This window comes from Pongo pygmaeus, chromosome 8, assembly GCF_028885625.2.
Source record: "Pongo pygmaeus isolate AG05252 chromosome 8, NHGRI_mPonPyg2-v2.0_pri, whole genome shotgun sequence".
Classification (NCBI taxonomy): domain Eukaryota; kingdom Metazoa; phylum Chordata; class Mammalia; order Primates; family Hominidae; genus Pongo; species Pongo pygmaeus.
In genome coordinates, this window is record NC_072381.2 from 76,486,005 (window position 1) to 76,510,141 (window position 24,137).

The 24,137-nt window shown below is 33.9% G+C and overlaps 1 protein-coding gene across 2 annotated transcripts in view; it reads left to right on the forward strand.

Annotated features, from left to right (window-relative positions):
• CTNNA3 (catenin alpha 3) overlaps nt 1-24,137 on the forward strand; it is a 1,765,907-nt gene that overhangs the window by 1,578,996 nt on the left and 162,774 nt on the right. For both annotated transcript variants that reach the window (XM_054435153.1, XM_054435155.1), the window contains exon 15: nt 21,804-21,985. In XM_054435153.1, coding sequence (XP_054291128.1) covers nt 21,804-21,985 — 182 coding nt within the window. The remainder of the gene's footprint in view (nt 1-21,803; nt 21,986-24,137) is intronic.

A 24,137-nucleotide genomic window follows, 5' to 3' on the forward strand; every position in this document is an offset into this window, starting at 1 on the left:
GGGTAACTCCTGTATTTCCAAAATAGTATTTTAGTAGATAATTACTCAGTCAATGGGCATTTAGAAAAATGTTGAGGCTAAAGTACTCAGATGATTCTTTCTCTTTGTAGGTTTAAAGGTGTTTGTGGTAGACATCTGGCTACCAAGTATGTCCCTGCTTTTTCTGCCTTAAATTGTCATCATTGAAAAAGTCCTATTTCATTTATGTTGAAAATTGAACATGTATACATATTGTTGAATTATTAGTCCCTGGTTTAAAAAAATATATTACATCTTTTCCTACTAAAGACAATAAGTGTGTAGTAATGGGTAAGGTAGCAGAAAAAGAAGCCAAATGCAACACCTTCTTTTACGTGCTGTCTAATATTCTAAAAATTATCTTTGTACTGTGAAAGTACCATAACCGAAATAGTCTTTTTATATTCATATTTTTAATCAGTGAGTAATTTCTAACTTACATTTATTTTTTAGAAATGTGAACATGTATTTCTAATATATAAGTTGTTTAGGCTATATAGCACTCTCTAAACATCTAAAGCTTGGCTAAAATCCCATGTAAATATGAACAGACATATAATAGAAGCATTTCCTTGAGTGTAAAGTCATCAGCTATGTAACAGTCATGTACTTGTAAGAAACAGAGCTTTTAGAAAAAGTCAGCCTCCAAACATGTCTCTTCATTTCTGATGCTAAGACCATTTTAAAGGAGAGCACAATTTCTGGAGCTAGACTCCTATGTTTGAATCAGACTTTGCCACTTACTAACTGTTGTCATTGAGAAAGTTACTGAACATTTCTGTGTTTTGCTTACTTATTTTTAAAATGGACGTGCTCACATCATAGGGTTATTGTGAGGCTTCTAGGAGTTAATATTTATAAGGAATGATGTATCATTAAGTGATAAAAAATATCTGTCATCATCATAATCATTACCACCACCACCACCACTATCACGATTGTCATCATTGTTTGTTGAGTGGGTTCACATTTATGATCTCTCTGCTATTTTTGCAGCTTGGCAACATTCACCTTCCTAATTAGTTCTCTTCAGATTTTTCAGAACGGTTTCTGGGGAGAGCCAGCCCGATTGGCCAAGCTAAATAAATTTCCTCCTATGTACAAAGTCCTTTACATGGGATCCTTTCATGAATTTCTAGTTAATTTATAGATGGGTAGCTCTTGAGCCACATGCCTACCCTGGTCCAGTTTCAAACTGCAGCTCAGAAGAAAAGAAGTACTGTGTTGTCAGGGCTGTTATTACACCAGATGCCTAAATCCATTTGCTTGCAATTATGTAGTCACGAATGTAGCATTAGATTCATGTTGTTCTTTGAAATGATGAAATTAGAAACTACTGTTACTAAAATTTCCTAAAATAATATAAAATGGTGTTGTAAGGAGAAAGGATTTCATTTTCAAATATAGTTTCTAAAAATATGCAGAACTCGCTTGGTTTTGTTTGCTATTATTTTTGTAAGAAGCACAAAGAGTGCCCGGGTCTTAGGGTCACCATCCCTAAAATTAATCTTGGCTCTTTTTATTAGTGACCGTATGACATTTAGTAATATATATATATTTCTCTGAGATACTGATTCCTTATATTTCAACTCAGAGAATACCTACCTTGTAATATTATAATTAGAAATAATGCATATAAAGGATCTTGTGTAGTGATAAAAACGAAGTAGATGCGTAACACACGGTCTGTCCTATTAAAATATAGTGTTTATGAAGAACAGTAACTTCTAATCATAAGGAATTCATATTGTGCAGTGAATTAAATATAAGTTATCTAAGGCAAAGGTGAACCAGAGTAGATTTTAAAAAAACAGTTTATGTTTTAATTTGCAGGGAGGGAATACAGAAAAAGGCACAAGGAATAGGAATAAACAAAAGTATATAGAAGGAAGGAAGAAAGGAAGGAAAAAAGGAAGGAAGGGAGGGAGGAAGGAAGGAAGGAAAGAAGGAAGGATGGAAGGAAGGAAGGGAGGGAGAAAGAAAGAGAGGAGAGATTTGGGTAGGGGCAGGAATACCCTCTATTTACCAAGAGTAATAGTGTGCAATCAACTGAAGAATATGACTAACGCAATCCTCAGCTCCTGAGTTCCAGCAACAAAAACAACAACAACAACAAGGGGCCCTATATGTACTAGATAAAAAAGAGTAAATATTTATTTTTGTGACTTTGGGATGGTAAAGCATGTTCTAAATGTGATACCAAAGACAGAAAACAAAGGAAAAAGGACGCGAACTTTACTGCTGAGAATACAAAATAAAAAAGGTAAACCCAAACAAACAAAACACAAAATAAAGACAAACATCCATTTTAGGAGATAATAATCACAAATTATATAAGAAAATGTTTATATATTAATAGAAATAGATTTTCACAAATTAATAAGAAGAAATGACTCCTCACCCCACTTTCCACCCCTGGCCAACAGAAAACTGGGCATAGGCCCTATTACAAGGTATTCATAAAGAATACATGTACATTATAGTAAGTATGTAAATTGTTGTCCCATCTCATCAGAGATTACAAAAATGCAAACGAAAACAATGCAATACTATATTCTGATAACATTTGAAGAAGAAATGAAAAGATTGTTAATATCCATTGTCAGAAAGTTTTTATGGAAAATTGATACTCAAACACTTTCTGGAGATACCAATTAGGGTAAGCTGTCTTCAGGGAAACTGGGAAGTAAGCCTTGAAAACCTTTATAAAAGTGCATTCTCTTTGTCTTCTAGAATGTTTGCCCCAGATACATTTGGAGAACTGCAGAAAGATATTCACCACTCAGTATACACACACACACACACACACACACACACACAACACCTACCTATCTACATACATATCTACATAAATATGAAACAACTGATAACCATTAATAACATGCAGATAAATGATACCAGATCTAAATCATGAAATAAGAGTTATAAAATATGACGAATCTGTATTATACAGACACTGGTCTACTTTATAATGTTAAAAAATAAGAAACAAAACAGTATACATAATATGATCTCATTTTGCAATATAATTTGTAGAAATAATGACACATATGTAGCCTACAAGAATAGTCATAAAATATTGCTTTCAAAATCTTCGGTATATTTAACAATTTTTATATAAATAAAGGCATTCTGTATGAAAGTACAGAGGGAAAAAGAAGCCTACCATACTACTGAGAGTTTGTGCGTAATTTTATAGACCAAAATGTTTCAAATAAACATAAGGAAAAAATAGCTATCTATAATTTTACTATCTAGAATAAGCTGTGGTTGTTAATCCATTTGATTTTCTTAATCTTTAAAAAGTCACATTAATAGAAAGTCTATATACTCTTACCGAATATTTAATGAAGCATACATTATTAAAGCCCACTTTAAGAAGAAATTTTTGTTTTCTATGTTTCGATAGAGGCTACTAATTCTTGACTCAAACTGGCTAAATATCCTTTCACTTCCAAACAGTAGCACTACCTCTAGACTAAGTCTAATGCCCTGAAGTTCAGATACAAACTAATATGCCGATGGGATTGATGTCAAAGTGATAGAATTGCAGAATAGATTTTAGTGACAATTTTTCAGGCTAGTTCTAATTGATCGAGTAGAATTCCACCACTGCAGTTCTGTTGCTGATGATTATTGTTAAAAATGACTGAAAACAAAAGAGTCAACCAAGCACTCCAGAGATCACTGGCTCCGTAAACTGGTTAGCTTACATGAGGGTCAGTCTGAGCCAAAATGTCCACTGGTCCTTAGCTAAAATGTCAGTGTAGGGAAGGGTTTCTCTACCGAGTACTGTCGACGTTTTGGACCAGACAATTCTTTGTTGTAGTAGCTGCCCTGTGCATTGTAGGATGTTTAGCAGCATCCCTGGTCTCTACCCAGTAGATGCCAATGAAACGCCATCATTGTCTGGGGAAATAGCCAGTTTGTTGTCTCGCGATAAGGGGAACAAAGACGCAGACACATACACACGGAGTGGGTTTAAGAGCGGAAAGTTTAATAGGCAAAAGAAAGAAGAGAGAGCTTCCTCATGCAGAGAAAGGGGGTGCCCAAGTGTGTTTCCGGGTTTGGGGTGAGATGAGGTCGATTTGATAGAGGGGCTTAGGAGACGGTGTTTGATTTAAATAGGGCCTAGGGGATTGGTTTGACCAGGTGTGCTATTTACATAGCCCACAAATCTTTTATTATGTAGATAAGGTTTTACCTGGCTGGTGCCATGACACCTGCACATGTGGCGACAAGGAAAAGGAAGAAGGAATCACCATGTTGGATGTACCTAGCTTCCAGGTACAGCTGCTGCCATTTACCTATGCAAGTTTCTATCTTGCTTATCTATGCCTGTAGCTTGATTTTTCAGGCGGCTTTTTATTAGAAGAGAAATGATTTGGTGGCTGCTTTTTATTAAAAGAAAATTCTGCCAAGAACTCTTTCACCCTCACTAACTGCCTAAATAATTTCTTACTACTCTATCACCAGTAGCGCACACCTCTCACATCAGTTGTGACTAACAAAAATCTTCCAAGAGATTGCCAAGTAACAATGAGGTTGTGATTGCAGAGTTGGGGAGAGGTAAAATCAACCAAAGGAACAGCCATTCTTTCTTAGGAAAGGTCGCTCTTTTCTACTGAGTCCTTCCTAATTTTGGGGTTAAAATATTCTTTTTAATAAAAGAATAGTGATAGTGGATGGTAACTTTTTTGTGGTAATTTTTTCTTCCTTTTTTAATTTTTTGTTTTAAATGTGTTTGTTTTATAACCCTTACTTGGTAAAATAAAATAATTTGCAAACATATGTTTATTCTGCTACTTTAAAAAAAAAATTCACACGCCCATGAAAGCCCATGCTTAAGAACCTTTGGCAAAAACCGTGGTCTCTCATCTTTTACTTTGAAAATGTTTCCAATTACTATAGATGTGACTTGTCTGAGAGCCATTTGTGTTGAGTCTGCAGTAAAACTGGAATATATCTTCCTGAAAGATTCCTCCAAACACCTTAGAGTTTTACCTTTGAAAGCTTAACTAATTGAAGCCTTACTTTTAATTTCCTTTTGTGCTCATTTATAGACACAGCTTCATCTATATCCTGTCTCAGTACTAAGTTAGGCTCGTGTGTCAGCTGCTGCCTCTTGAGCAGAGGGTCTTATTTCTAGTGCCTGAATGGAATTTTACTTGGAAAAGCCTTGTCTACTGCTAAGTGCCTTTCTAATCCAGATGTTTCCCCCTCCAAATTCACATTCAGAAGACAAGAAGAATTATGTTTTGTTTATTTAATGTTGGTGTGTGTTCTGACCATATGCATTTAGCTTGTACAAACTGATTGTAGTTAGTGCTGCTGATGTAGGATAGGTGTTACCATCAACCCTGTGTTTTGATTGTTGCAGCAGCAAAGGGGTGTTTTATATGTTTTGAATCTTAGGCAGTAATTGTGCCATATTTTAACATAAATATTCATGTAAAATAATTCTTATGGTACTGCATAAAAAGGGATTGAGTTACTTGCATTGCATATAGAAGGAAGATTCCTTTAATTGAGATCTGACAATGTAATACAGAAGTATATTTCAAAACAATTAAGCCTCATGATTTTGTTTGGAGAATTATGAATGCTGTAGGCACTGTAATCAGAAGAATAAATATATAAAACGATCTGGCAGTTTTTAGCACTTAAAACTTAGATTCTTTGAGAATTTTTTGAATTGTCAGAATAACATGCCAACATTGTGACTCTCTGGTGACATTCTCCCATATTCTCTTTCATTTATTTTTTTCTTGATTATGAAAGAAAAATAAATCAAAGAAGAAACTAGAAAAAATAATACTCTTCTATAAATAAGGGAAAATATTCAAAATCTTGCACATTAACTTATTATACAGACAAGATGTAATCTATTACAGTTGCATGTGAACTGTACTTTGAGAATTTCTGTGGTCCAAGTGACTGAATGAAAACTGGTTAAATTATACCAACAAACACCAATTCTCTTTCTACCTCAGTGCCTTCTCGATTGTGTCATGTTTCCTCCTCCTATCACTTTATCCATCTTCTCTTCCTCATTTATTTTCCTTAGTGAATCATGTATCACTAACATGAGCATTTTATTAATAATCCTGAATGAAAATATATTGTTTCAAAATGAATATATTATTTCATTCTTCTTCTACAAATCTTTTAAACTCTCTTTTTTATCATTTTGAAATATTCTAAGGCTCAATCTTGGAATCTAATAGAGACAAGGGATTCTTTGCAAGGTCTTCTATCTTAATTCTTCACATATTGCCTTACTTTGTGAATTCTCACGAGCAGCTCAAGGAGGGCTTTGTCACTTTCTGCTGGAAGAATGCTTGATGATTCTTATCTTGTCAGATGAGTCCAGAAGGTCTTTGTTCCTGGGACCAGCTCCTAATTAGTGTCCTAGTGTTCTCCTATCCTATAAGATCTCAAGTTTGTTACATATCACCTTAAATTAAAAAATACACAAATAAATATATAAATACATAGATAGTTGGTAGATATATAACATTGAAACATGCCATTGAAACTTCTATTTTACAAATTGACCCGAACAATTTTATTTTTTAATTATTGTGTCCCACTTCTGGGGAAATAATTCATAATTCACTTGGGGATTTATTAAATGAATCTAGCTGAAGGAGGCGTAGAGAAAATAGAAAAATTCAGTGTGTATACAGATAAAACATTTTCAACTCGTCAAGATGAGTCCTTTTTCTAAGAATTTTTTTTCTAATTCCAAAAATTCTCTTTAGAAAAAACATTTAGTTAAGAAACATCTATTTTAGGTACTGCCTACATTTTTGTAAGTAATCTAGAATTTCAGAAATCATCTTCAATTTCTGGTAGATTTCAAGGTATTACAAATTACTTCAAGTTCCAAAACTAATACCACTGTAATGGAAGACCCATTCTTTTTTTTTTTTAGTTTTTAATTTTTGTGGATACATGATAGGTATATGTATTTATGGAGTACATGAATTATTTTGATAATGGCATGCAACAGAATAGTCAAATATTTTGTGGTGCTTTAAGTACTTTTCTGTAGCATTCTGATGGGCCATACTTTCAGAGCCTGTAGAGCTACATTTTGAAAGTTTGGTCTCTTCTGAAAACTCACTATCATTTCTTTTTTTCTTTTTTCTTTCCTTTTCTTTTCTTTTTTTTTTTTTTTTTTTTTTTTTTTTTTTTTTTTTTGAGATGGAGTTTCGCTCTTGTTGCCCAAGCTGGAGTGCAATGGCACAATCTTGGCTCACCGCAATCTCTGCCTACTGGGTTCAAGTGATTCTCCTGCCTCAGCCTCCCGAATAGCTGGGATTACAGGCATGCACCACCACACCTGGCTAATTTTGTATTTTTAGTAGAGATGGGGTTTCTCCATGTTGGTCAGGCTGGTCTCGAATTCCCGGCCTCAGGTAATCCACCTGCCTCGGCCTCCCAAAGTGCTGGGATTACAGGCATGAGCCACCGCACCTGGCCAACTCACTATCATTTCTAATGTAAATCACTTGGAGAAGTGAGTGCTCAGAAAGCCATAATAAGAAAACCCTGGCCTCTGTAGGACTTGGCTACCTATACTTATATGTGGGACATAATATCCTGTTTGTGTACCTGGGTGATCAGTAATGGATATACGATGGTTTCCACAATATATAGGATGGGTCATAACTAGCATAGAAGAATGAGCCAGACCTTAGTTGCCTCTTTACCAAGACCATATCACTCTGTATCTGCCTTTCAAATCTTTAATATCTTGTCTAATATTTTTATATATAGTCCAGGCTTATGCTAGCTGATCAAAGATAGTTAAGAGAAATTTTATTTTTTCATAGGCAAGATGTTAGGTAGAAAGTGTGTGGAGGTCCTTTGACCCTCAAGTGAAACCAAGGAGGTTGTGGCAATGATAATTAGAAAGAAATACTCAAGTGGGAGGTGAATCTAGAGAAGACTAGCATAGGCTGCTTGGTCCAATTGCCTTACCCCTGTGGAGTTTGTCTTAGCAAGAATATTTTATTGAGACATCAGGATCCATTTAAACTTCCTAAATTACAAGTCGCATGTTATTTAATGATGTTATTCTAGTATTAAGATTGGGTAGAGCTTTAATTGACAAGCTATGTGGTTATCCAAAATTAGATGAGTTTTTATAGCATCTCAGTTTATAAGCTATTTATAACATTCAAATTGGCTTTGGTGAGTATCTGTGATCATAGGATAATGTTTTGTTGTTTACTTAGGCCCTCACTTCTTTTTACTCCTCACTAAGAAGATATCTAGCAAAGACAAAAAAAAATAGTTTTAGACTTTCCTTTAGGGAAGGGACTCTTTTTCTTCAGGAAAATATACTGCACCGTGTTTGGAGATGAGACTCTGATGGATGGATATATATATGACAATACTTAAAAAGTGTGCATAGAAAATATGCAGTATATTGCTGCAGGAGAACACACAGGAAAGATGAGAAAAGGAGGCAGGATGCCAATGACTGAAAATGGTAGCCACCACGAAGTAAATTATTCCGTATTTGCTGATATACATATGACAATTCAGATGCATATTTTACATTGTTTTTAATTTTTTATTTTGAAGTAATTTTATAATTACAGAAAGCTGAAAAAGTACAGAGAGATCCTATAGGCCTTTCACCTAGTTTCCCCTAATGTTAACAACTTGCATACCCGGGGTTCATTTGTCAAAATGAAGAAATGACCATTGGTATTATACTACTAATTAAACCACAGATTTTATTCAAATTTCATCAATTTTTCCACCTATGTTCTTTTTCTGTTCTAGGATTCAGCATTTTATTGAGTTGTTACATCTCCTAGTCCCCTCTAGAGTATGGTATTTCCTGAATCTTCCCTTATGTTTCATGATCTTGATATTTTTGAAGAATACAGATAAAGTATTTTATAGAATTTCATATGATTTGAATTTGTCTTATGTTTTCCTCATTATTTTAAGGTTATGCATTTTTGGAGGAAAGATCACAAAACTAACATGTCCTTCTCAGTCCATCAAATCAGGAGGTTCAAGATGTTAATAGATCTCATTTCTGGTGATGCTGGTTTTTGTCATTTGGTGTTGGTTGCTGGCTTTTTCCACTGAAAAACTCAGTTTTTTTTTCTTTGTAGTTAATATCTTGGGTGCAGTGCCTGTTTTTATTTTTATTTTTATTTTTTTGCCAGAGTTTTGCTCTGTTGCCCAGGCTTGAGTGCAATAGGGAGATCTTGGCTCACTGCCACCTCAGCCTCCTGGGTTCAAGCGATTCTCCTGCCTCAGCCTCCAGAGTAGCTGGGATTACAGGCACCCGCCACCATGCCCAGCTAATTTTTTGTATTTTTAGTAGAGATGGGGTTTCACCATGCTGGTCAGGCTGATCTCGAATTCCTGACCTCAAGTGATCTGCCCGCCACAGCCTCCCAAAGTGCTGGGATTACAGGTGTGAGCCACTGCACCCAGCCAAAGTGCAGTGCTTTAAGACTATTCAATTTTGTTCCTTCTTAAATGTTCACCTATAAATCTTAATCTCCATCAGTGAAACTTGCCAAAGAATAATTACTGTGGTGTTTGCCTAACCCATGGTTTTCCACTTTCCTCACTTCTTCTATATTTATTAATTGGAGTTTTAAGGAAGAGCTGTCCCTTCTCCCACATTTAGTTATTCATTCAATTATTTATTTATATCACTATGAACTCATGGATATTTATTGTAGTCTATGGAGTTTAACCTTATTTCACTGACCAAATTGTCCAACCTTTGATAGAGAAAGTTTTTTTTTGTTTTTTTGGTATTGAAAGTTTTTTTCTTTTTTTTAATTTTACTTTTTTCCTATTTTATGATTATTATTACAGATGGGGTCTTGCTATGTTGGCCAGTCTGGTCTTGAATTCCTGGCTTCAAGCAGTCCCCCTGCCTTAGCCCCTGAAAGTATTGGAATTACAGCCATGAGCCACCAGGCCTGGATATCCTGTTTCTTTTTAACAGGTCCTTCTTTTTTGAGCAATTACTTACTTTTTGCCACCATAGGATGATTCATACTCAACTAATTTGTCAACTCTTCTAGCTGAATTCTACTTGCCAATGTCAGGTGGCATCTACCCAAGACAAGCAAACGCTTACATCATATCTCCTTCAGAAGGCACTTATTGCCCTAGATCTCAGGTTCATTAGTTGACTTCTGACTTCTGACTAAGAAAGCCTTAAATTTCTCCTTGTCTTCATGGGATTATTTCTGAGTACAGGCCCTGGCCTCCCTTTTCTTAAAGTATCTACTTTAGAGAACTTCCCATTGTAAATTCTTTCTCTGTCCCTTCGTGATGTAAATCTTGTCCCAGTTTCTTGCCAATTTAACAAAAAGAGAATATCTTTCTTAAGCATCTGTGAACCATCTCTTTGAAATGTAGTTATCAAGAAAGGTAAAGCCTCTATTTGCTACTCTCTATGGGAAGGTAGAAGCCTATTCAGTAAGTACCATTTAGCAAACACAGATGGCCTAATGACATTGACCATCTCCACTAATGCCCTCCAGTACTTTTCCACTAGCTCACCCAAGTGCTTAAAAACTCTCCTTCGCTTTGTTTCAGCAGAGTTGAGTTCCATCTCTGCCTCCATTGCAGCAGTATTGAATAAAATTTTCCTTGGCTGTTTAACCCAGTCAGTGAAATTATTATTTGACAACTATGATTGGCTTTAGGAAAAGTCATGAACTTGTAGAGTTTTGGCTTTGGTTGTTGATGTAAATGTGGAAGCAATGCTTTTTTACCAATATTCTACATCTTTAAGTAGAAATCAGAGATAGTGCAATGTTAAGTCATTTTATTTTGTAAAATTCTCATGTTATCCCTAAACATTTTCACAAACCTTCACATGTACACAAATGACATATATAAGTGATTTTGAAGAATTTTACAACGTTGGGTTACTATAATGGAGTAAGAAGTGAATAGTTACAAGATCACTCTCGAATGAATGCAGTAGATCAAGATCAGAAATGCAGAGAAGAAAGGTGGCCTATGGGAATATAAGCCCTCAGTAATATATGAAGTTCTTGAGTAAACTTGAGACTCTCAAAGAATGTATGAGAAGAAACATGACTGTTTTATTTATATTTCAGAATATGGAAACTTCTGCTAACTTTGGGTTTAGGTCATAAACTAAACTCCTGACTTCAAGCGATCCGAATCATGAATGATTACCCAGTAGTGGAGTCAGCAAGAAATAATAGTAGTATATTATTCAAATTGATAGAAAGTATTTTATTTTACCTTTTTAGAAACCTAGTAAATAGGCAATAGATTATATATTATGTGAAATATAACAGCTTATTTTTCTTTGTGCCTTACATAATCTATATTCAATTGATAATAATATAATGAGAATAGATTTTTTATTTTCTTTGCCATGACTGTGTGACTACAGGTGTTGCATCTGGTTTTCAATGGAAGGAGCTATAATTAGCATATTTATATGGATCATTAGTCTTGGTACTATATTAAATCATAATAATATAGACATATGTAAGCATAATTTATGGACAAGCAAATGCCATATGTAGAATTCTATACAATATTCCTCAAATTGTTATTTTATCAAGAAAATTGTTGTTAGAAAGATAGAATGAAATTTTTAAATTTCCATAAAAAATTTGGAGGGAAATCTGGTAATTACATTCAATTACACATTTAATACATATATAGTAATAAAAGTATATTCATTGCAAAAATATGATTAAAAGAAAATACATATAAAACTAGGAGGTATATAATTCTTTCTCAAATCCTACTTTAGTTGTTATACTATTCATTTAATTTGTCATTATAAAATTCATATTATAAGATTTAACTTTTTTAAAAGTCACTAGAATTGGTTTTCTAATTGTATTATACGCATCTTTACCTTACCAACCAAAATGTTCTAAATATGTCTTTTTCTGCACAGGGATCTTTTAAACTGTTGAGAGCAGAAATGGTGCCATCCAACTCTACTTTACAGTAGACATCAATAAATGCTGGGTGATGATGTTGTGGATGACTCATTGTCAGTATTGTGACCAAATATAATTGTACTGTGCTATAATACAATAATAGGATGAAGGTGTCCTGATATAAGCAGGAAAGCTTATTTATAACTTGAAAGGCCTCATTATCTAACTGAGTAGTCTGTCTCTTTTTGGATAGATTTTCTTTTCCATCCTTGTGGTCAGACTAGCACACCTTCTGTCTACTTCCAATTTACTGTAAACTGGGTCGTGGAATTCAGGTAACCAAACTTATTCAAATTATGAGCAAAGTATAAGTTACTGGGCACTGAATAGCATCTTAAAGGCATTCTTGTGAATAAAATAGGCTTTTAGAGAGCATTGTTTGATTTCCTCACAGCCTTTATAATATTTATTTATTGAACTGTTTGAGAATTTCTATATTGTCAGTTTTGGCAGTATCAAAAGACAAAAAGTATATCAGTATTCTGGAATGAGGAACCAAAGAAAACACAATGCAATTAAATAAATTAAATTTAGTGTAAATCTTTGCAATGTTTATATTTAAAAATAAAAATACAGGACAGTTTTGATATAGCTTAGTTATAGTTTATTTTTGTAATGCGCATTTCAGTTGAGTGTTAAGTATGAGTAAGTAATTTACATGAATGTTACAAAATTTCTATTACAATTTTGGTCTTTGTAGAGTGCGAACATGGTGTCCTGAACAAAGACCATTATTGTTTTCTTGACTGGTCAGAATTCATCTAGAATTTGCAATTCTGTCTGGAAGTCATTTTATGAAAGAGATGATGATATACTGAGATATCCCCAAAGGAAAACCTTGATTCTGATCTTCTGGATAACAAGTTCTTGAAGTCTCTGGAATTGAAGAGTTCTACAGAAAAGGAATAGGTGAAGGAATGAATGAGAGAATGGGAAGATAACTGTTAATAGCATCTGATGATTATTTTTCACATAACCGCAAGATCATCTTGTGGAAAATAGATTACATATACTCCTTTAGGTTCTAGAGGTCTGAATTCAGGCTAACATGTAGACATAGAGAGGAAAGATAAAGATTTTCTAATAACTAACTCTGTCTAAAAATGTAATTCAGTGCCTCAGAAGGAAGTACTTGCCTGTTGTTGGAAGACAAAAGTAAGGTATCAAGTGGAAAAAGGGTTAACAGCTCAAGTAGAATCTCCTCAGTGATGAGGTCACTGAGGTCCTGGGGTTGGTCCTTACTGTTGGGAATAGAAACTCTTTAGTGTTGATGCCCCCAAACAAATCAATCAGGCTTTTAAAGATTGACTCTTGCTAAACAAATTTACCAACATTTCAATGTATAATTACACATACATATAACTTTAGAGGAAAGAGTATAAGGGCTTGGATCTTCACCTTCTGGATAAAATATATATTGCAAGAACTATACGGCTGTGCTAGGATCACATCTGTCAAAAGGATGAGGATATTCACATCAGCTTTTTTGATGCCTGCTCACATCAGCACCTTGTTTTAGGGGCTCCATACAGATCACCACCTTTGAAACAACTTTTCTTTTCGGAGAAAGGTTTATGCTACAGCCACATTTAAGTGTAAATTTCTGTCATTATGATACATGCCAAGATCCTGAATGAAATTTATCTATGTGAAGATTACTTCTGGAGGTCATGAGTCTCATTTATTATGTTTTAATTTTTATTGGTAAAATGTGCATGGACTGCTTTATTTCTCAGGCCCAGAGAATCCAGCATTGGACTTTCAGGAAAGTCTGAAAAGTGGTGAAAGCATCATTGGTCACAAATGTTACAGATGGAGTGATATTTTGAAATAAGATATTATATAACCTGTAAGATCTCTCATGCCTCTACAAAAAATTGTAGAAAATGTTATTTGTGTTTCATTTTTTATTGTGAAAAATTAAATGCACAGAAATGTTTAGTCACTAGTACAATGCAGACTCATATTCCCATTACCTAGAAATAACAGTTTAACCACAGTTCCAGAGCCATATTTGGGTTTTTCTTAAGCTACTTCAAAGTAATTTGAAACATCACAGCATTTTATATCTAAATATTTCAGCAGGAATATCCCAAAATAATGAACATTCTCTTATATAACCACAATATGATCACGACACTGAAGAAAATTAACAATCACTTCTTAATTTTTCTTAATATTCAGTTTATATACAGATTTCTTCGTCCATCTCCCAAATGCCCTTTACAACCTTTATTTATCTCTAGAACAAGGACAGAAACTAGATTCACAGATAAAATATAACGATTTCTTATGAAAAAGAAAGAAAACATTGGAGAGGGTTTCATTTATAGGAGACCTGCAAATGTTCTCTATGGAACTCATTTCTATGATTATGACAAATGGATATTAATAGCTACCTCATCGTATTATTATTTAAATGACATAATTTTTTTCAAAAGTGCTCAATAGAGTGACTGGCATACTGGAAGTGTGAACAAATATCAATCACTATCATTATTATATTTAAGACATAGATAATCAATCAAATATACCTGATAATTTACTCTGTTTTGACCCAGTCCCTGAAGCCTATAAAGTTTTATAATAAAATGAGACAGTTTTATAACTGTGAAAGTAACCCACTGGGTGTTAAAAGGGTTTTTTTTTTTTGATGGATGAGGAAACTGAGAGCTAATTAAAGCAAATATATATTTTAAGTCTGATTTAAAGGTCTATACATAAAAATGTAGAAATGTATACCACTTCTTAAAGTCCAACTCCAATTCCTAAATGTTAATTTTAAAATATTACAGAAAATTGCTCTTAATGAATTCTCAGGAATTTATTTGAGATCACAATTAATATGCTTAAGATACCAATGCATAAATCTTGCTTAAATAAATTTGTTCTCAAAATTTTAATTAGGTTGAATTTTTGCCAAAAGCACTTCATATTTTCTAAAATTCCATCAAAGTGTTCTATGCTATTTATACTTTTGATGTATTAAAAATACATCTATCTCCCAAATGCCTCCAGGCTTATTTTAAGAAAACACATACATGTCACTAATGTCACTATTAAATTTGAGACACTCTGAAGGTAAGAACATGAGTTATCATTAGAGAACTATTTTTCCAATATGTATATATACCATGTGTATATTTTTAAAGTTTATCAAACATTTTATTTTGAATGTTGAGTTCTAGCTACTGTTTCATATGAGTGATGTGAATTAATTAGAAATTCTCTAATATTTATAAAATTAAAAAAAATCATGATTGTGGATTATTTATAAACAAAATAATATTTCTATGTTTCATCCAGTTTCGTGGATAGAGAAATTAGCAAAGTTATATGATTTATCTATGAATTTAATTTCCATGAAAAAAGTTATAGTTAAGGAAAGCAAAAAAAAAATTGTGGAAAGGGAGAGCTACTAATGAAGACACATGGACTGAAACATCAAACCTGTCACTAACAGCTGGAGAGTTCTTTTAAGTCATTTCCCCTTTCTGGGACAATTTTCTTATCTGCAAAATAAGTGATGTGGATTCTGGGGCTTCTGAGAATAAGATAATTATAATGGCGCTATATTTCTATGGCATTTATTGCTTATGGAAAGCAATTACTCAAAAGATTTCATTTGGTTCTTGCCTAGGCTCTGTGAGGTAGGCTACCTGAATATTTTAGTTATCCTTCTTTTCCATATCGTGGAAAGTCTTGGAGGCCAAGATGATACATTTATATACATTATTTATATATGCACCATTTACTGAGTCCCTAATATATCCCAGGTACAATTGTTTATAGACGTAACTAATTCTCATGCAACCCCTATAAATTTATTATCATTTAATATATGAAACTAGGGTTTAGGATTGTTAATTGCTGGATAACTAATACTTGGCAAAAGTGGAATTTGAATGGTGGTCTGTATGACAACATTTTCTGCATTTTTCCTATTATGCCACTTTTTTCCTTTCTTTTCCTTTTGTCTCTTTTAAGAGGTAATTACAGTCATTTAAATTTTTTAAGCAGATAAATAATGTAAGCATATCAATATTTTATGCAGTAGTAATGAGCATAGAACAATTAATAGGCAGATATGAAGATGAAAAATGATCAATTGTGCTATTAATACAGTCTTGGAGGAATAATAAGGACCTGAGTTTGAAAAATACTAGGAAAAATGCATAAGAGAAATGAATCTAAGATCTGTGTAGAGGTGAAAGCTTGGCATTTGTGTAAATGTGGGTGACAATGAAAATACAAGATCAGTGATATAAAATTTTCAGCTCAAAAGTCTGGGTTTTTTTTAGCTCTTGAGTATTTATGTTAACAATCACAAACAAACATTTATCATGCAATATGTTCCTACTTTAAGAGAACTTATTTTCTAGGGGAAGGAGACAAAAAATACATCTAAAAAGTACAAATAAAAATTATGTGTAATGTCATAATTATTATTCTGAAAGATGATATTGTTTTCAACAACATCTCTAGTAAGTGAGATAAGATAGTTGTGTTCACAAGATTAGACTACAAGAGAGAACAATATGAACATCTAGGGGGAATAACTGATAACATGTTCTAAGAATTTTGAAAGAATAATTACACATACCTGAAGGATGGAGAAAGGGGCATATACTATATGAGTTTGGCCTGGAAATATGATTAAATTTGGACCAACAAATTGGGGGAAGGGAAGATGAGCAAAAATAATTAATGGGCAATATCTCAAGATATTTACCTGCAGCAACAAATAGCCTAGCTTAGCTTGAGGGTACAGTGTGTTGAAGGAAGTAAGATGGGATGAGATTGAAAAGCTGGTAGAAACAAAGGTTATGATGATCCATGTGATGTGGTAATTCCACTCCTAGATACATACTCAAGAGAAATACACCCATATGTGCACCTAAAGCAAAGTCCAAGAATACTCATTATTTATCACAGCCAAAAATGGAATAGTTTTCAAAATACTGTTTATAGAAAAACATGAATAAATTTATAGATATATATATATATTTGTAGAGTGGAATAATATCTGTATAGAACAATGAGAATAAACAAAATATAACTGCATGCAACAGAATAGATGCATTTCAAGCATTTAAGTGCTAAATACAAAAAGCCAGACACAAGAATTCATGTGCTATGATTCCACACTTTATAAGATTAAAACATGGGCATATCTACAGTTTTAGAAATCAAGTTAGTAATTACCCTTAGGAGATAGTGACTAGCAGAAGATAGAAGGAGGCTTCCGGGTGCCTGTAATCTTTTTAGGGTTTCTTGATTTGAGTGTAGGTGCATGGATTTGCTCTGTTTGTGAAAATTGTTCCAACTGTACATTTATGATTTAGGCATTTTATATGACTTTTCTATTTTAATCAAACAAATATAATGGTGGTATTTGAGGAATTGATACCTTTTATTTGATAAGGTGATGTAAAGATAAGGAGATTAGATGAAGGATTGCACAATTCCATCATATTCAAAAAGATTGAATCAAGCGGTAGCAAAGCAAGAAGATTTAAAACAAAGGAAAATATTAAGACCAGAAGACAGCAGGAATGGTAATATTAATACATAGAGGGAAATGGATGTGATAGAGGATAAAATGGACAACTGACAGAATAGGCTAAAGAAAAGAGAATAATTTTCTAAAATATAAAACTTCAAGACTGGAAGGCAGGCAGTATCACTGAGAAACATGAAAATCAAGAGGATAAATGGTTTGGCTGGGTGTGTTTTTCATCCTTCTATGATCAGGTATTCCTAACAGCAGTGAATGTACTGATCACAGTATTGGAAAGGAGAACAGGACTGAAGAGGTTGTTCGGAAGTAATCTTCATAGCAGCGATGGCTGAAGTCATGAAAGTAGCTGACGTATATGTACACTGTAGAAGGACTATATCTGGCTAATTAACACATGCTTTACCTCACACAGTTATCATCTTTGTGGTGAGAACACTTTACGTTCACTCAGCATTTTTCAAGAATACAATTTACTATTCACTGTAGTCACCATGTTGTATAATAGATCTCTTGAACTTATTCCTCCTGTCTAAATGAAATTTTTTATCCTCTGACCAACATCTTCTCAAACCCCCTCCCCTACTACCCCAGCCCCTGGTAACCCCTACTCTATTCTCTCCTTTTGTGATACCGTTTTAGATTCTGCATATGAGTGAGGTCATGTGGTATTCATCATTCAGTGTCTGGTTATTTCACTGAACGTAATTTCCTCCAGATTCCCTGTTGTCACAAATGACAGGATTTCATTCTTTTTTATGGCTGAATAGTATTCCATTGTGTATTCCACAATGTATATACACTTCAGAACATAATGTGGTGCATAGTAAGTACTTACAATTTTATTTCCCAATGTAAAAAAGAAAAGAAAGAAAGTAGATGAGTGTGCTAAGGGATAAGATAATGAGTTAAAAGGGTCAGCACAGATTCTTTGGGAGATGCACGTTTGGCAGATAAGGGGAGATGGAGGACTCTGAGAAGGGGCAGTTGGATGTAAGGGGAAGGCAAAACCAAGAGAGCGGATCACGAGGTCAGGAGTTCAAGACCAGCCTGTCCAACATAGTGAAACCCCGTCTCTACTAAAAATACAAAAATTGGCTGGGCACAGCAGTGGGCACCTATAGTCCCAGCTACTCGGGAGGCTGAGGTGGGAGAATTGCTTCAACCTAGGAGGTGGAGGTGGCAGTTAGCTGAGATCGTGCCACTGCACTCCAGCCTGGGTGACAGAGCAAGACTCTGCCTCAAAACAAAACAAAACAAAACAAAAACAAGAAAATGTTTCAGGGATCACTTGGTCAGTACTTTCAGGAGTTATAAACAAAGTAAGGATAATGAAGACAGAGAAAAACAATAAAAATCTGTGTTCCCTGGTCATAGGAAAGTTTTATAGCAGGTGTTGGCAAATTGTAGTCAACAAGTCAAATCTGGCCTGCTGCCTGCTTTTGTACATGAGCTAAGAATGGCCTTTACATTTTTAAGTGGTTGAAAAAATTTAGAATAGATGTAATCAGATGTGATCAGAATAATATTTGTGGCATGTGAAAATTATGTAAAATTCAAATTTCAATGTCTATAATAAGGTGTTATTGGAACAGAGCCACACTGATTTGTTTATGTAGTATTCGTGACTGCTCTTGCAATATAACAGAGTAACAACTCTGCCAGTTGAGTAACAGAGTGAAATGGTGTGAGCTGCAAAGCATATACCACTATCTTGTCCTTTACAGAAAAATTCTGCTGACCTCTCTTTTAGAGTTAAAATAATAAATGAAATCTGTGCTTAAAAATGCCTAATAGGCTATTGGGATAACACAGCTTTTCCTTGAAAAATAATGGATAATATCATAAATAGAGTTCTGAGATTCACGCAGAGAGTAAAGAACTGAATCTATCTGTGTAAGTAATGGTTGACAGTTAACATCACTTTACTTAAAAAGTGTGTTCTTACATAATTTGATGTCCAAAACAGCCTGTCAGGTAAAGATCGTGGTATGTAGTTTAAAGATTTGGAAACTTAGGTTCTAAACAATGTGACTATTCTTTGGAGAACAATTGCTTTCAAAGGTAGAAAGCGATAGAGAAATACCATCATGGAGAATGTATATATATTGGTATATTGTGGGCAATATTATTCATGTTTGTTGGCTTAGTGATAGAACAAAAACTCTAGAGCTATATTTTCTGATTTACATCCTGATTCTACCATTGACTGACACTATAATCTTGATCAATCACTTAATGTTTCAGAGAGACTCAATTTCCTCACTTACAAAATTGGGATAATAATAATTTCTCATAGGGCTGCTATGAAGATTGAAGTTTAAATGTGTTCATGGTTTCAAGAAGAGTGTCTGTCATATATGTGTTAGCTGTTTTTCTTGTGTTTGGTAACACATTCCAAGATCAATCGTTACACAATATAATCTTATTCAGATGGCAGTGATTCAAAAAGGCTTTGACAGTTATTTCTATCAGAGTTCTGCTCTATAGATGTAAGCAGAAGCCTAAACACATAGCTACCTGGCGATATATATCAGAGATATTCTATTTACTTAATTTTTCTTAAGCTTTGTACCTCAGTTTCTTTGTTTAACCTGAACAAAATAATTCAGTAAAGAATTTTTCACCTAGACTTTCTAAACATCAAGTATTCTCTTAAGTCTTTTTTTGGAATTTTCAGGTGGTTGAAATTGATCGATGACATATAATAAATCATAGAAGCACTTAAAACCTTCTGCAAAGGTGTCAGTAACTTAATGTTTTGTTGCTGCTATTGTTCCCCCTGAGAAAAAGGACCAGAATTCTCCAGAACTTTTAATTTTGAAAACTATTGCCCAACTTTTGGCCCTTATCTTGTCAGAGGTAAATGTCTGTTGTTGTAATTCACCATCTGAGTTGAGATGTTATTAAGGAGATGAAGTGCAACCAATGAGCTCCCTGTCCACAACAGGGTCAGTCTCAATCTTACCCAATAACTGACTCTGTTCCCTGCATGGCAGGTGGATAGCAGTTGCAATTACTGTCATTTTGTGTCTAGGGAAACTTAGACAGGAGGGTTAAGTAACTTCCTCAAGGTCATATTGGAAATCAGTGGCATTCCAAGTAACAGAACTTGGAGTACACTTAACCAGTTCAGCTCTTGAATAGCTTTATTATGAGAACAGTAAATAATTTTCCATAATATACCGGTGTATATTCAGCACTATTTATTAGATCTAGCATCACAGATTTATGACCTCTGAGATACAGAATGTAAAGAGAAGCCCCAGTTGAACCTATCTGGAGCTATTGTAATTTGAACATTTAAACACTTTTTATGAGAATGGAGAGAATGATAATGACCGGTAGTCAAGATGGAGAAAACCCATTTCTATTTGTGAGCTAGTTTAATGGGTTGGTGGCTTATAATTTACTTAACGTGCTTGCATATTACTTTTCATTTCAGAAGTAGTGAGCTGTGTCTTCATTTACGTGCTTTGCCATATGCCAGCAGTAGTAAAAGTTGCTCCTCTCTTACAACCTCACATAGGACACATATCCTCAGAAAAGAAACTACAAACTACTTTCAGAGGCTAAGAAATAGCACTTGTGTCAGTTAAAAAGTTAGTCTTGTGTAGCTTAATTTGATTCTTCATTAAAAAAAACAAACAAGATGAAAAAATGTATTAGACATATGAAAATATTTTGATAATTTTATTGAATAAGAAATAGCTACCATTTATGGAACATTCAATATGTGTCAAGCATTATGCTGAGATATTTACAGAAAATTCAAACTAAAAGCATCATCATTTTTTTCTTTATTATGTTAAAGTTGAGGCATGACTAATTCATCCTGTAATTGTACATATACACATAGGTAGACGTAGTCTCATTTCAAGTTAAATTACATTATACATCCACCTTTTTATATGCACTTTTCTAACAAAGGTGATGCATTACACTAAATTGATGTTAATTTAAAATTTGAAGTGTATTAGAAATTTTCAAAGTCCCACATTTATTTTATAAAATGGATTTAAGTATGTTGGACACCAAGTTCTACAGTGTTATTCTAAATGTAACGTTATAGTTCTAGAGCAAATTATTATAATTTAATAGATTTTTATATGAAATATTAAGCCTGTAAAGTTTTAATTGAATGAATTTAACTATATTGTGCCCCTGATTTTAAATGAACAAGTTTTATGAATATCCTATAATATCTACTTATTCCTAAAATGCTTTTGACATAGTGGAATGATTTTAATTCTAATTATCACATGTTTTAGGCTAAGATGACTCAACTGCCAGAGGCAGAAAAAGAAAAGATTGCTGAGCAAGTTGCTGATTTCAAGAAAGTAAAGAGTAAGCTGGATGCTGAGATTGAGATATGGGATGATACAAGCAACGACATCATTGTTCTGGCCAAGAACATGTGTATGATCATGATGGAGATGACAGACTTCACTAGGTAATTATGTGGAAAACGATGTGTAATATTCATAATGGCTGAAAATATTAGTCATATTAGTGAAACCTCAAGATTCTCTAAGTGTCAAATGCCAAAAATCAGGTGGTAAAGGAAAAGCAAATATAGTATTAGAAAGTTGTAGGTGTACAATTCTAGAGGTTTCGATCAATAAATAAATATGGCAAGTTTCTCAGAAACTTCTGTGGAATTGGTTTGGACACCACTTATACTCTCTCACCTTCCCCTTCCCCAGGCATCTGCTGTGTGTATCACACTAGCATGTGACTTCTACAAAGAATTTGGTAAACCAAGTGATTCGCTGGTATTGGAGCTATCTGAATGGTTGAGTTTCATAGCTGTGTAATTTTAGTTATAGTGATTTATAGCATAATCAGGATAGTGGTATCTTTTGCTTCTGAGATGAGAACTAGATATATTTGAAATTACAATCACTTAATGATAGCCATGAAAAAAATGTACACTGTGGGCGTATTCCAGAAGTAATAAAAATGTTTGTTATTGTCTTAAAATGTCATTTTATAGAGTTAGTCAAAAAGCAATAAAATATATACTGGCTGCCCTACTAGTAACTAATGTACACAAACTATAACAACTAAAGTAATTCAGTCGTGGTGTAGTTATAAAAGCCACAATACAGAAGGATACACTGAAGCCGACCTAGTACACTTAGAAAATCTTTCATTTGTATTACCATGTAGTATTCATTTATATGCTACCGTGTAGCATTGGTACATTCATTTATACCCCAAAATAACTTTCAGGTGAAGTAATGAAATAACTGTTAATTTTAAAATCATAATTAATGGAGAAAATGTACATAAATCTTTCAGTGATATTAAAATTGAGAGTTTATGAAAATTACATACAAAATAATTTACAAAGAAAGGATTGTTAAATTGAACTTCAAAAAATGTACGTCAATAGAATGTCCTAAGCAATATTGAAATGTAAATGGATAACTGGATAAACAAAACTGTGATCCCATTTATATACAAAGAATACTTGCAGACATAAAAAATATTGTAGTGGAAGAATGGACAAAGAATATCGTTATATTATTAACCACTTTCTCCTTATAAAAGTTATGGCAGACAAGTATTTGAAAAATATTAAAAATAAAATAGTTAGAATAAGATATATTTTAAATCTATCAAATTTGCCAAAACTTTTAAAATAGGCTTGGTACAGAGTATGGTGTTGAAAATCTAAATGGCATAAGCCTTATAGTAATTTGGGAATATGCATAAACTAAAAATCTTTATAAACTTTTCATACGTGCATCATCTGTATCCATATCTGTACTGTACTTCAGGGAACCTATCCAAAGGAAATAATATGAAGTGATAAACTTTTTTTTTTTTTTTTGAGATGGAGTCTCGCTCTGTCATCCAGGATGGAGTGCAGTGGCACGATCTCGGCTCACTGCAACCTCTGCCTTTGGGGTTCAAACTATTCTTCTGCCTCAGCCTGCCAAGTAGCTGGAACTACGGGCACACACCACCACACCCAGCTAATTTTTGTATTTTTAGTAGAGACGGAGTTTCACCCTATTGGCGTGGCTGGTCTCAAACTCCTGACCTCGTGATCCACCCACCTTGGCCTCCCAAAGTGCTGGGATTACAGGCGTGAGCCACTGCGCCTGGCCAAACTTTTTTGAATAAAGGAAACCCTTGGCCTCTGAAAGTTTACTGAAAAATCAACTCACAAAAGGCAGATTAATAGGTGAAAAAACATAGAAATTTATTTATCATGTGTATATGGTAGCCTTCAGAATGAAGACCCAAAGACACAGGATACATTGTTTATTTTTATGCCTAAGTTCAACAAAGTATGGACAATCATGTAGAAATATGGTGGGACAAATAAGGTATGATCTTATGTTAATAGACTGAGTGGGGTACCCAGCAAGGCCTGTCTGTCTAGATTTTTCTTGGCTTCTCTCAACACGTATTTCTGCCTTCTGGATATGGGGCAAGACCCTTGCTGGAATAGGAGTCTTATGACCTACAGTCAAACAAGGTAGGTAGGAGAATTATTGTATGACTAGTGTTATACAGAGAGATGGAGATCGTTTTAGAATAATATTTTTATATTTTATCACTAGCTCTGGGGAAAAGGGGTTCTGGCTTCT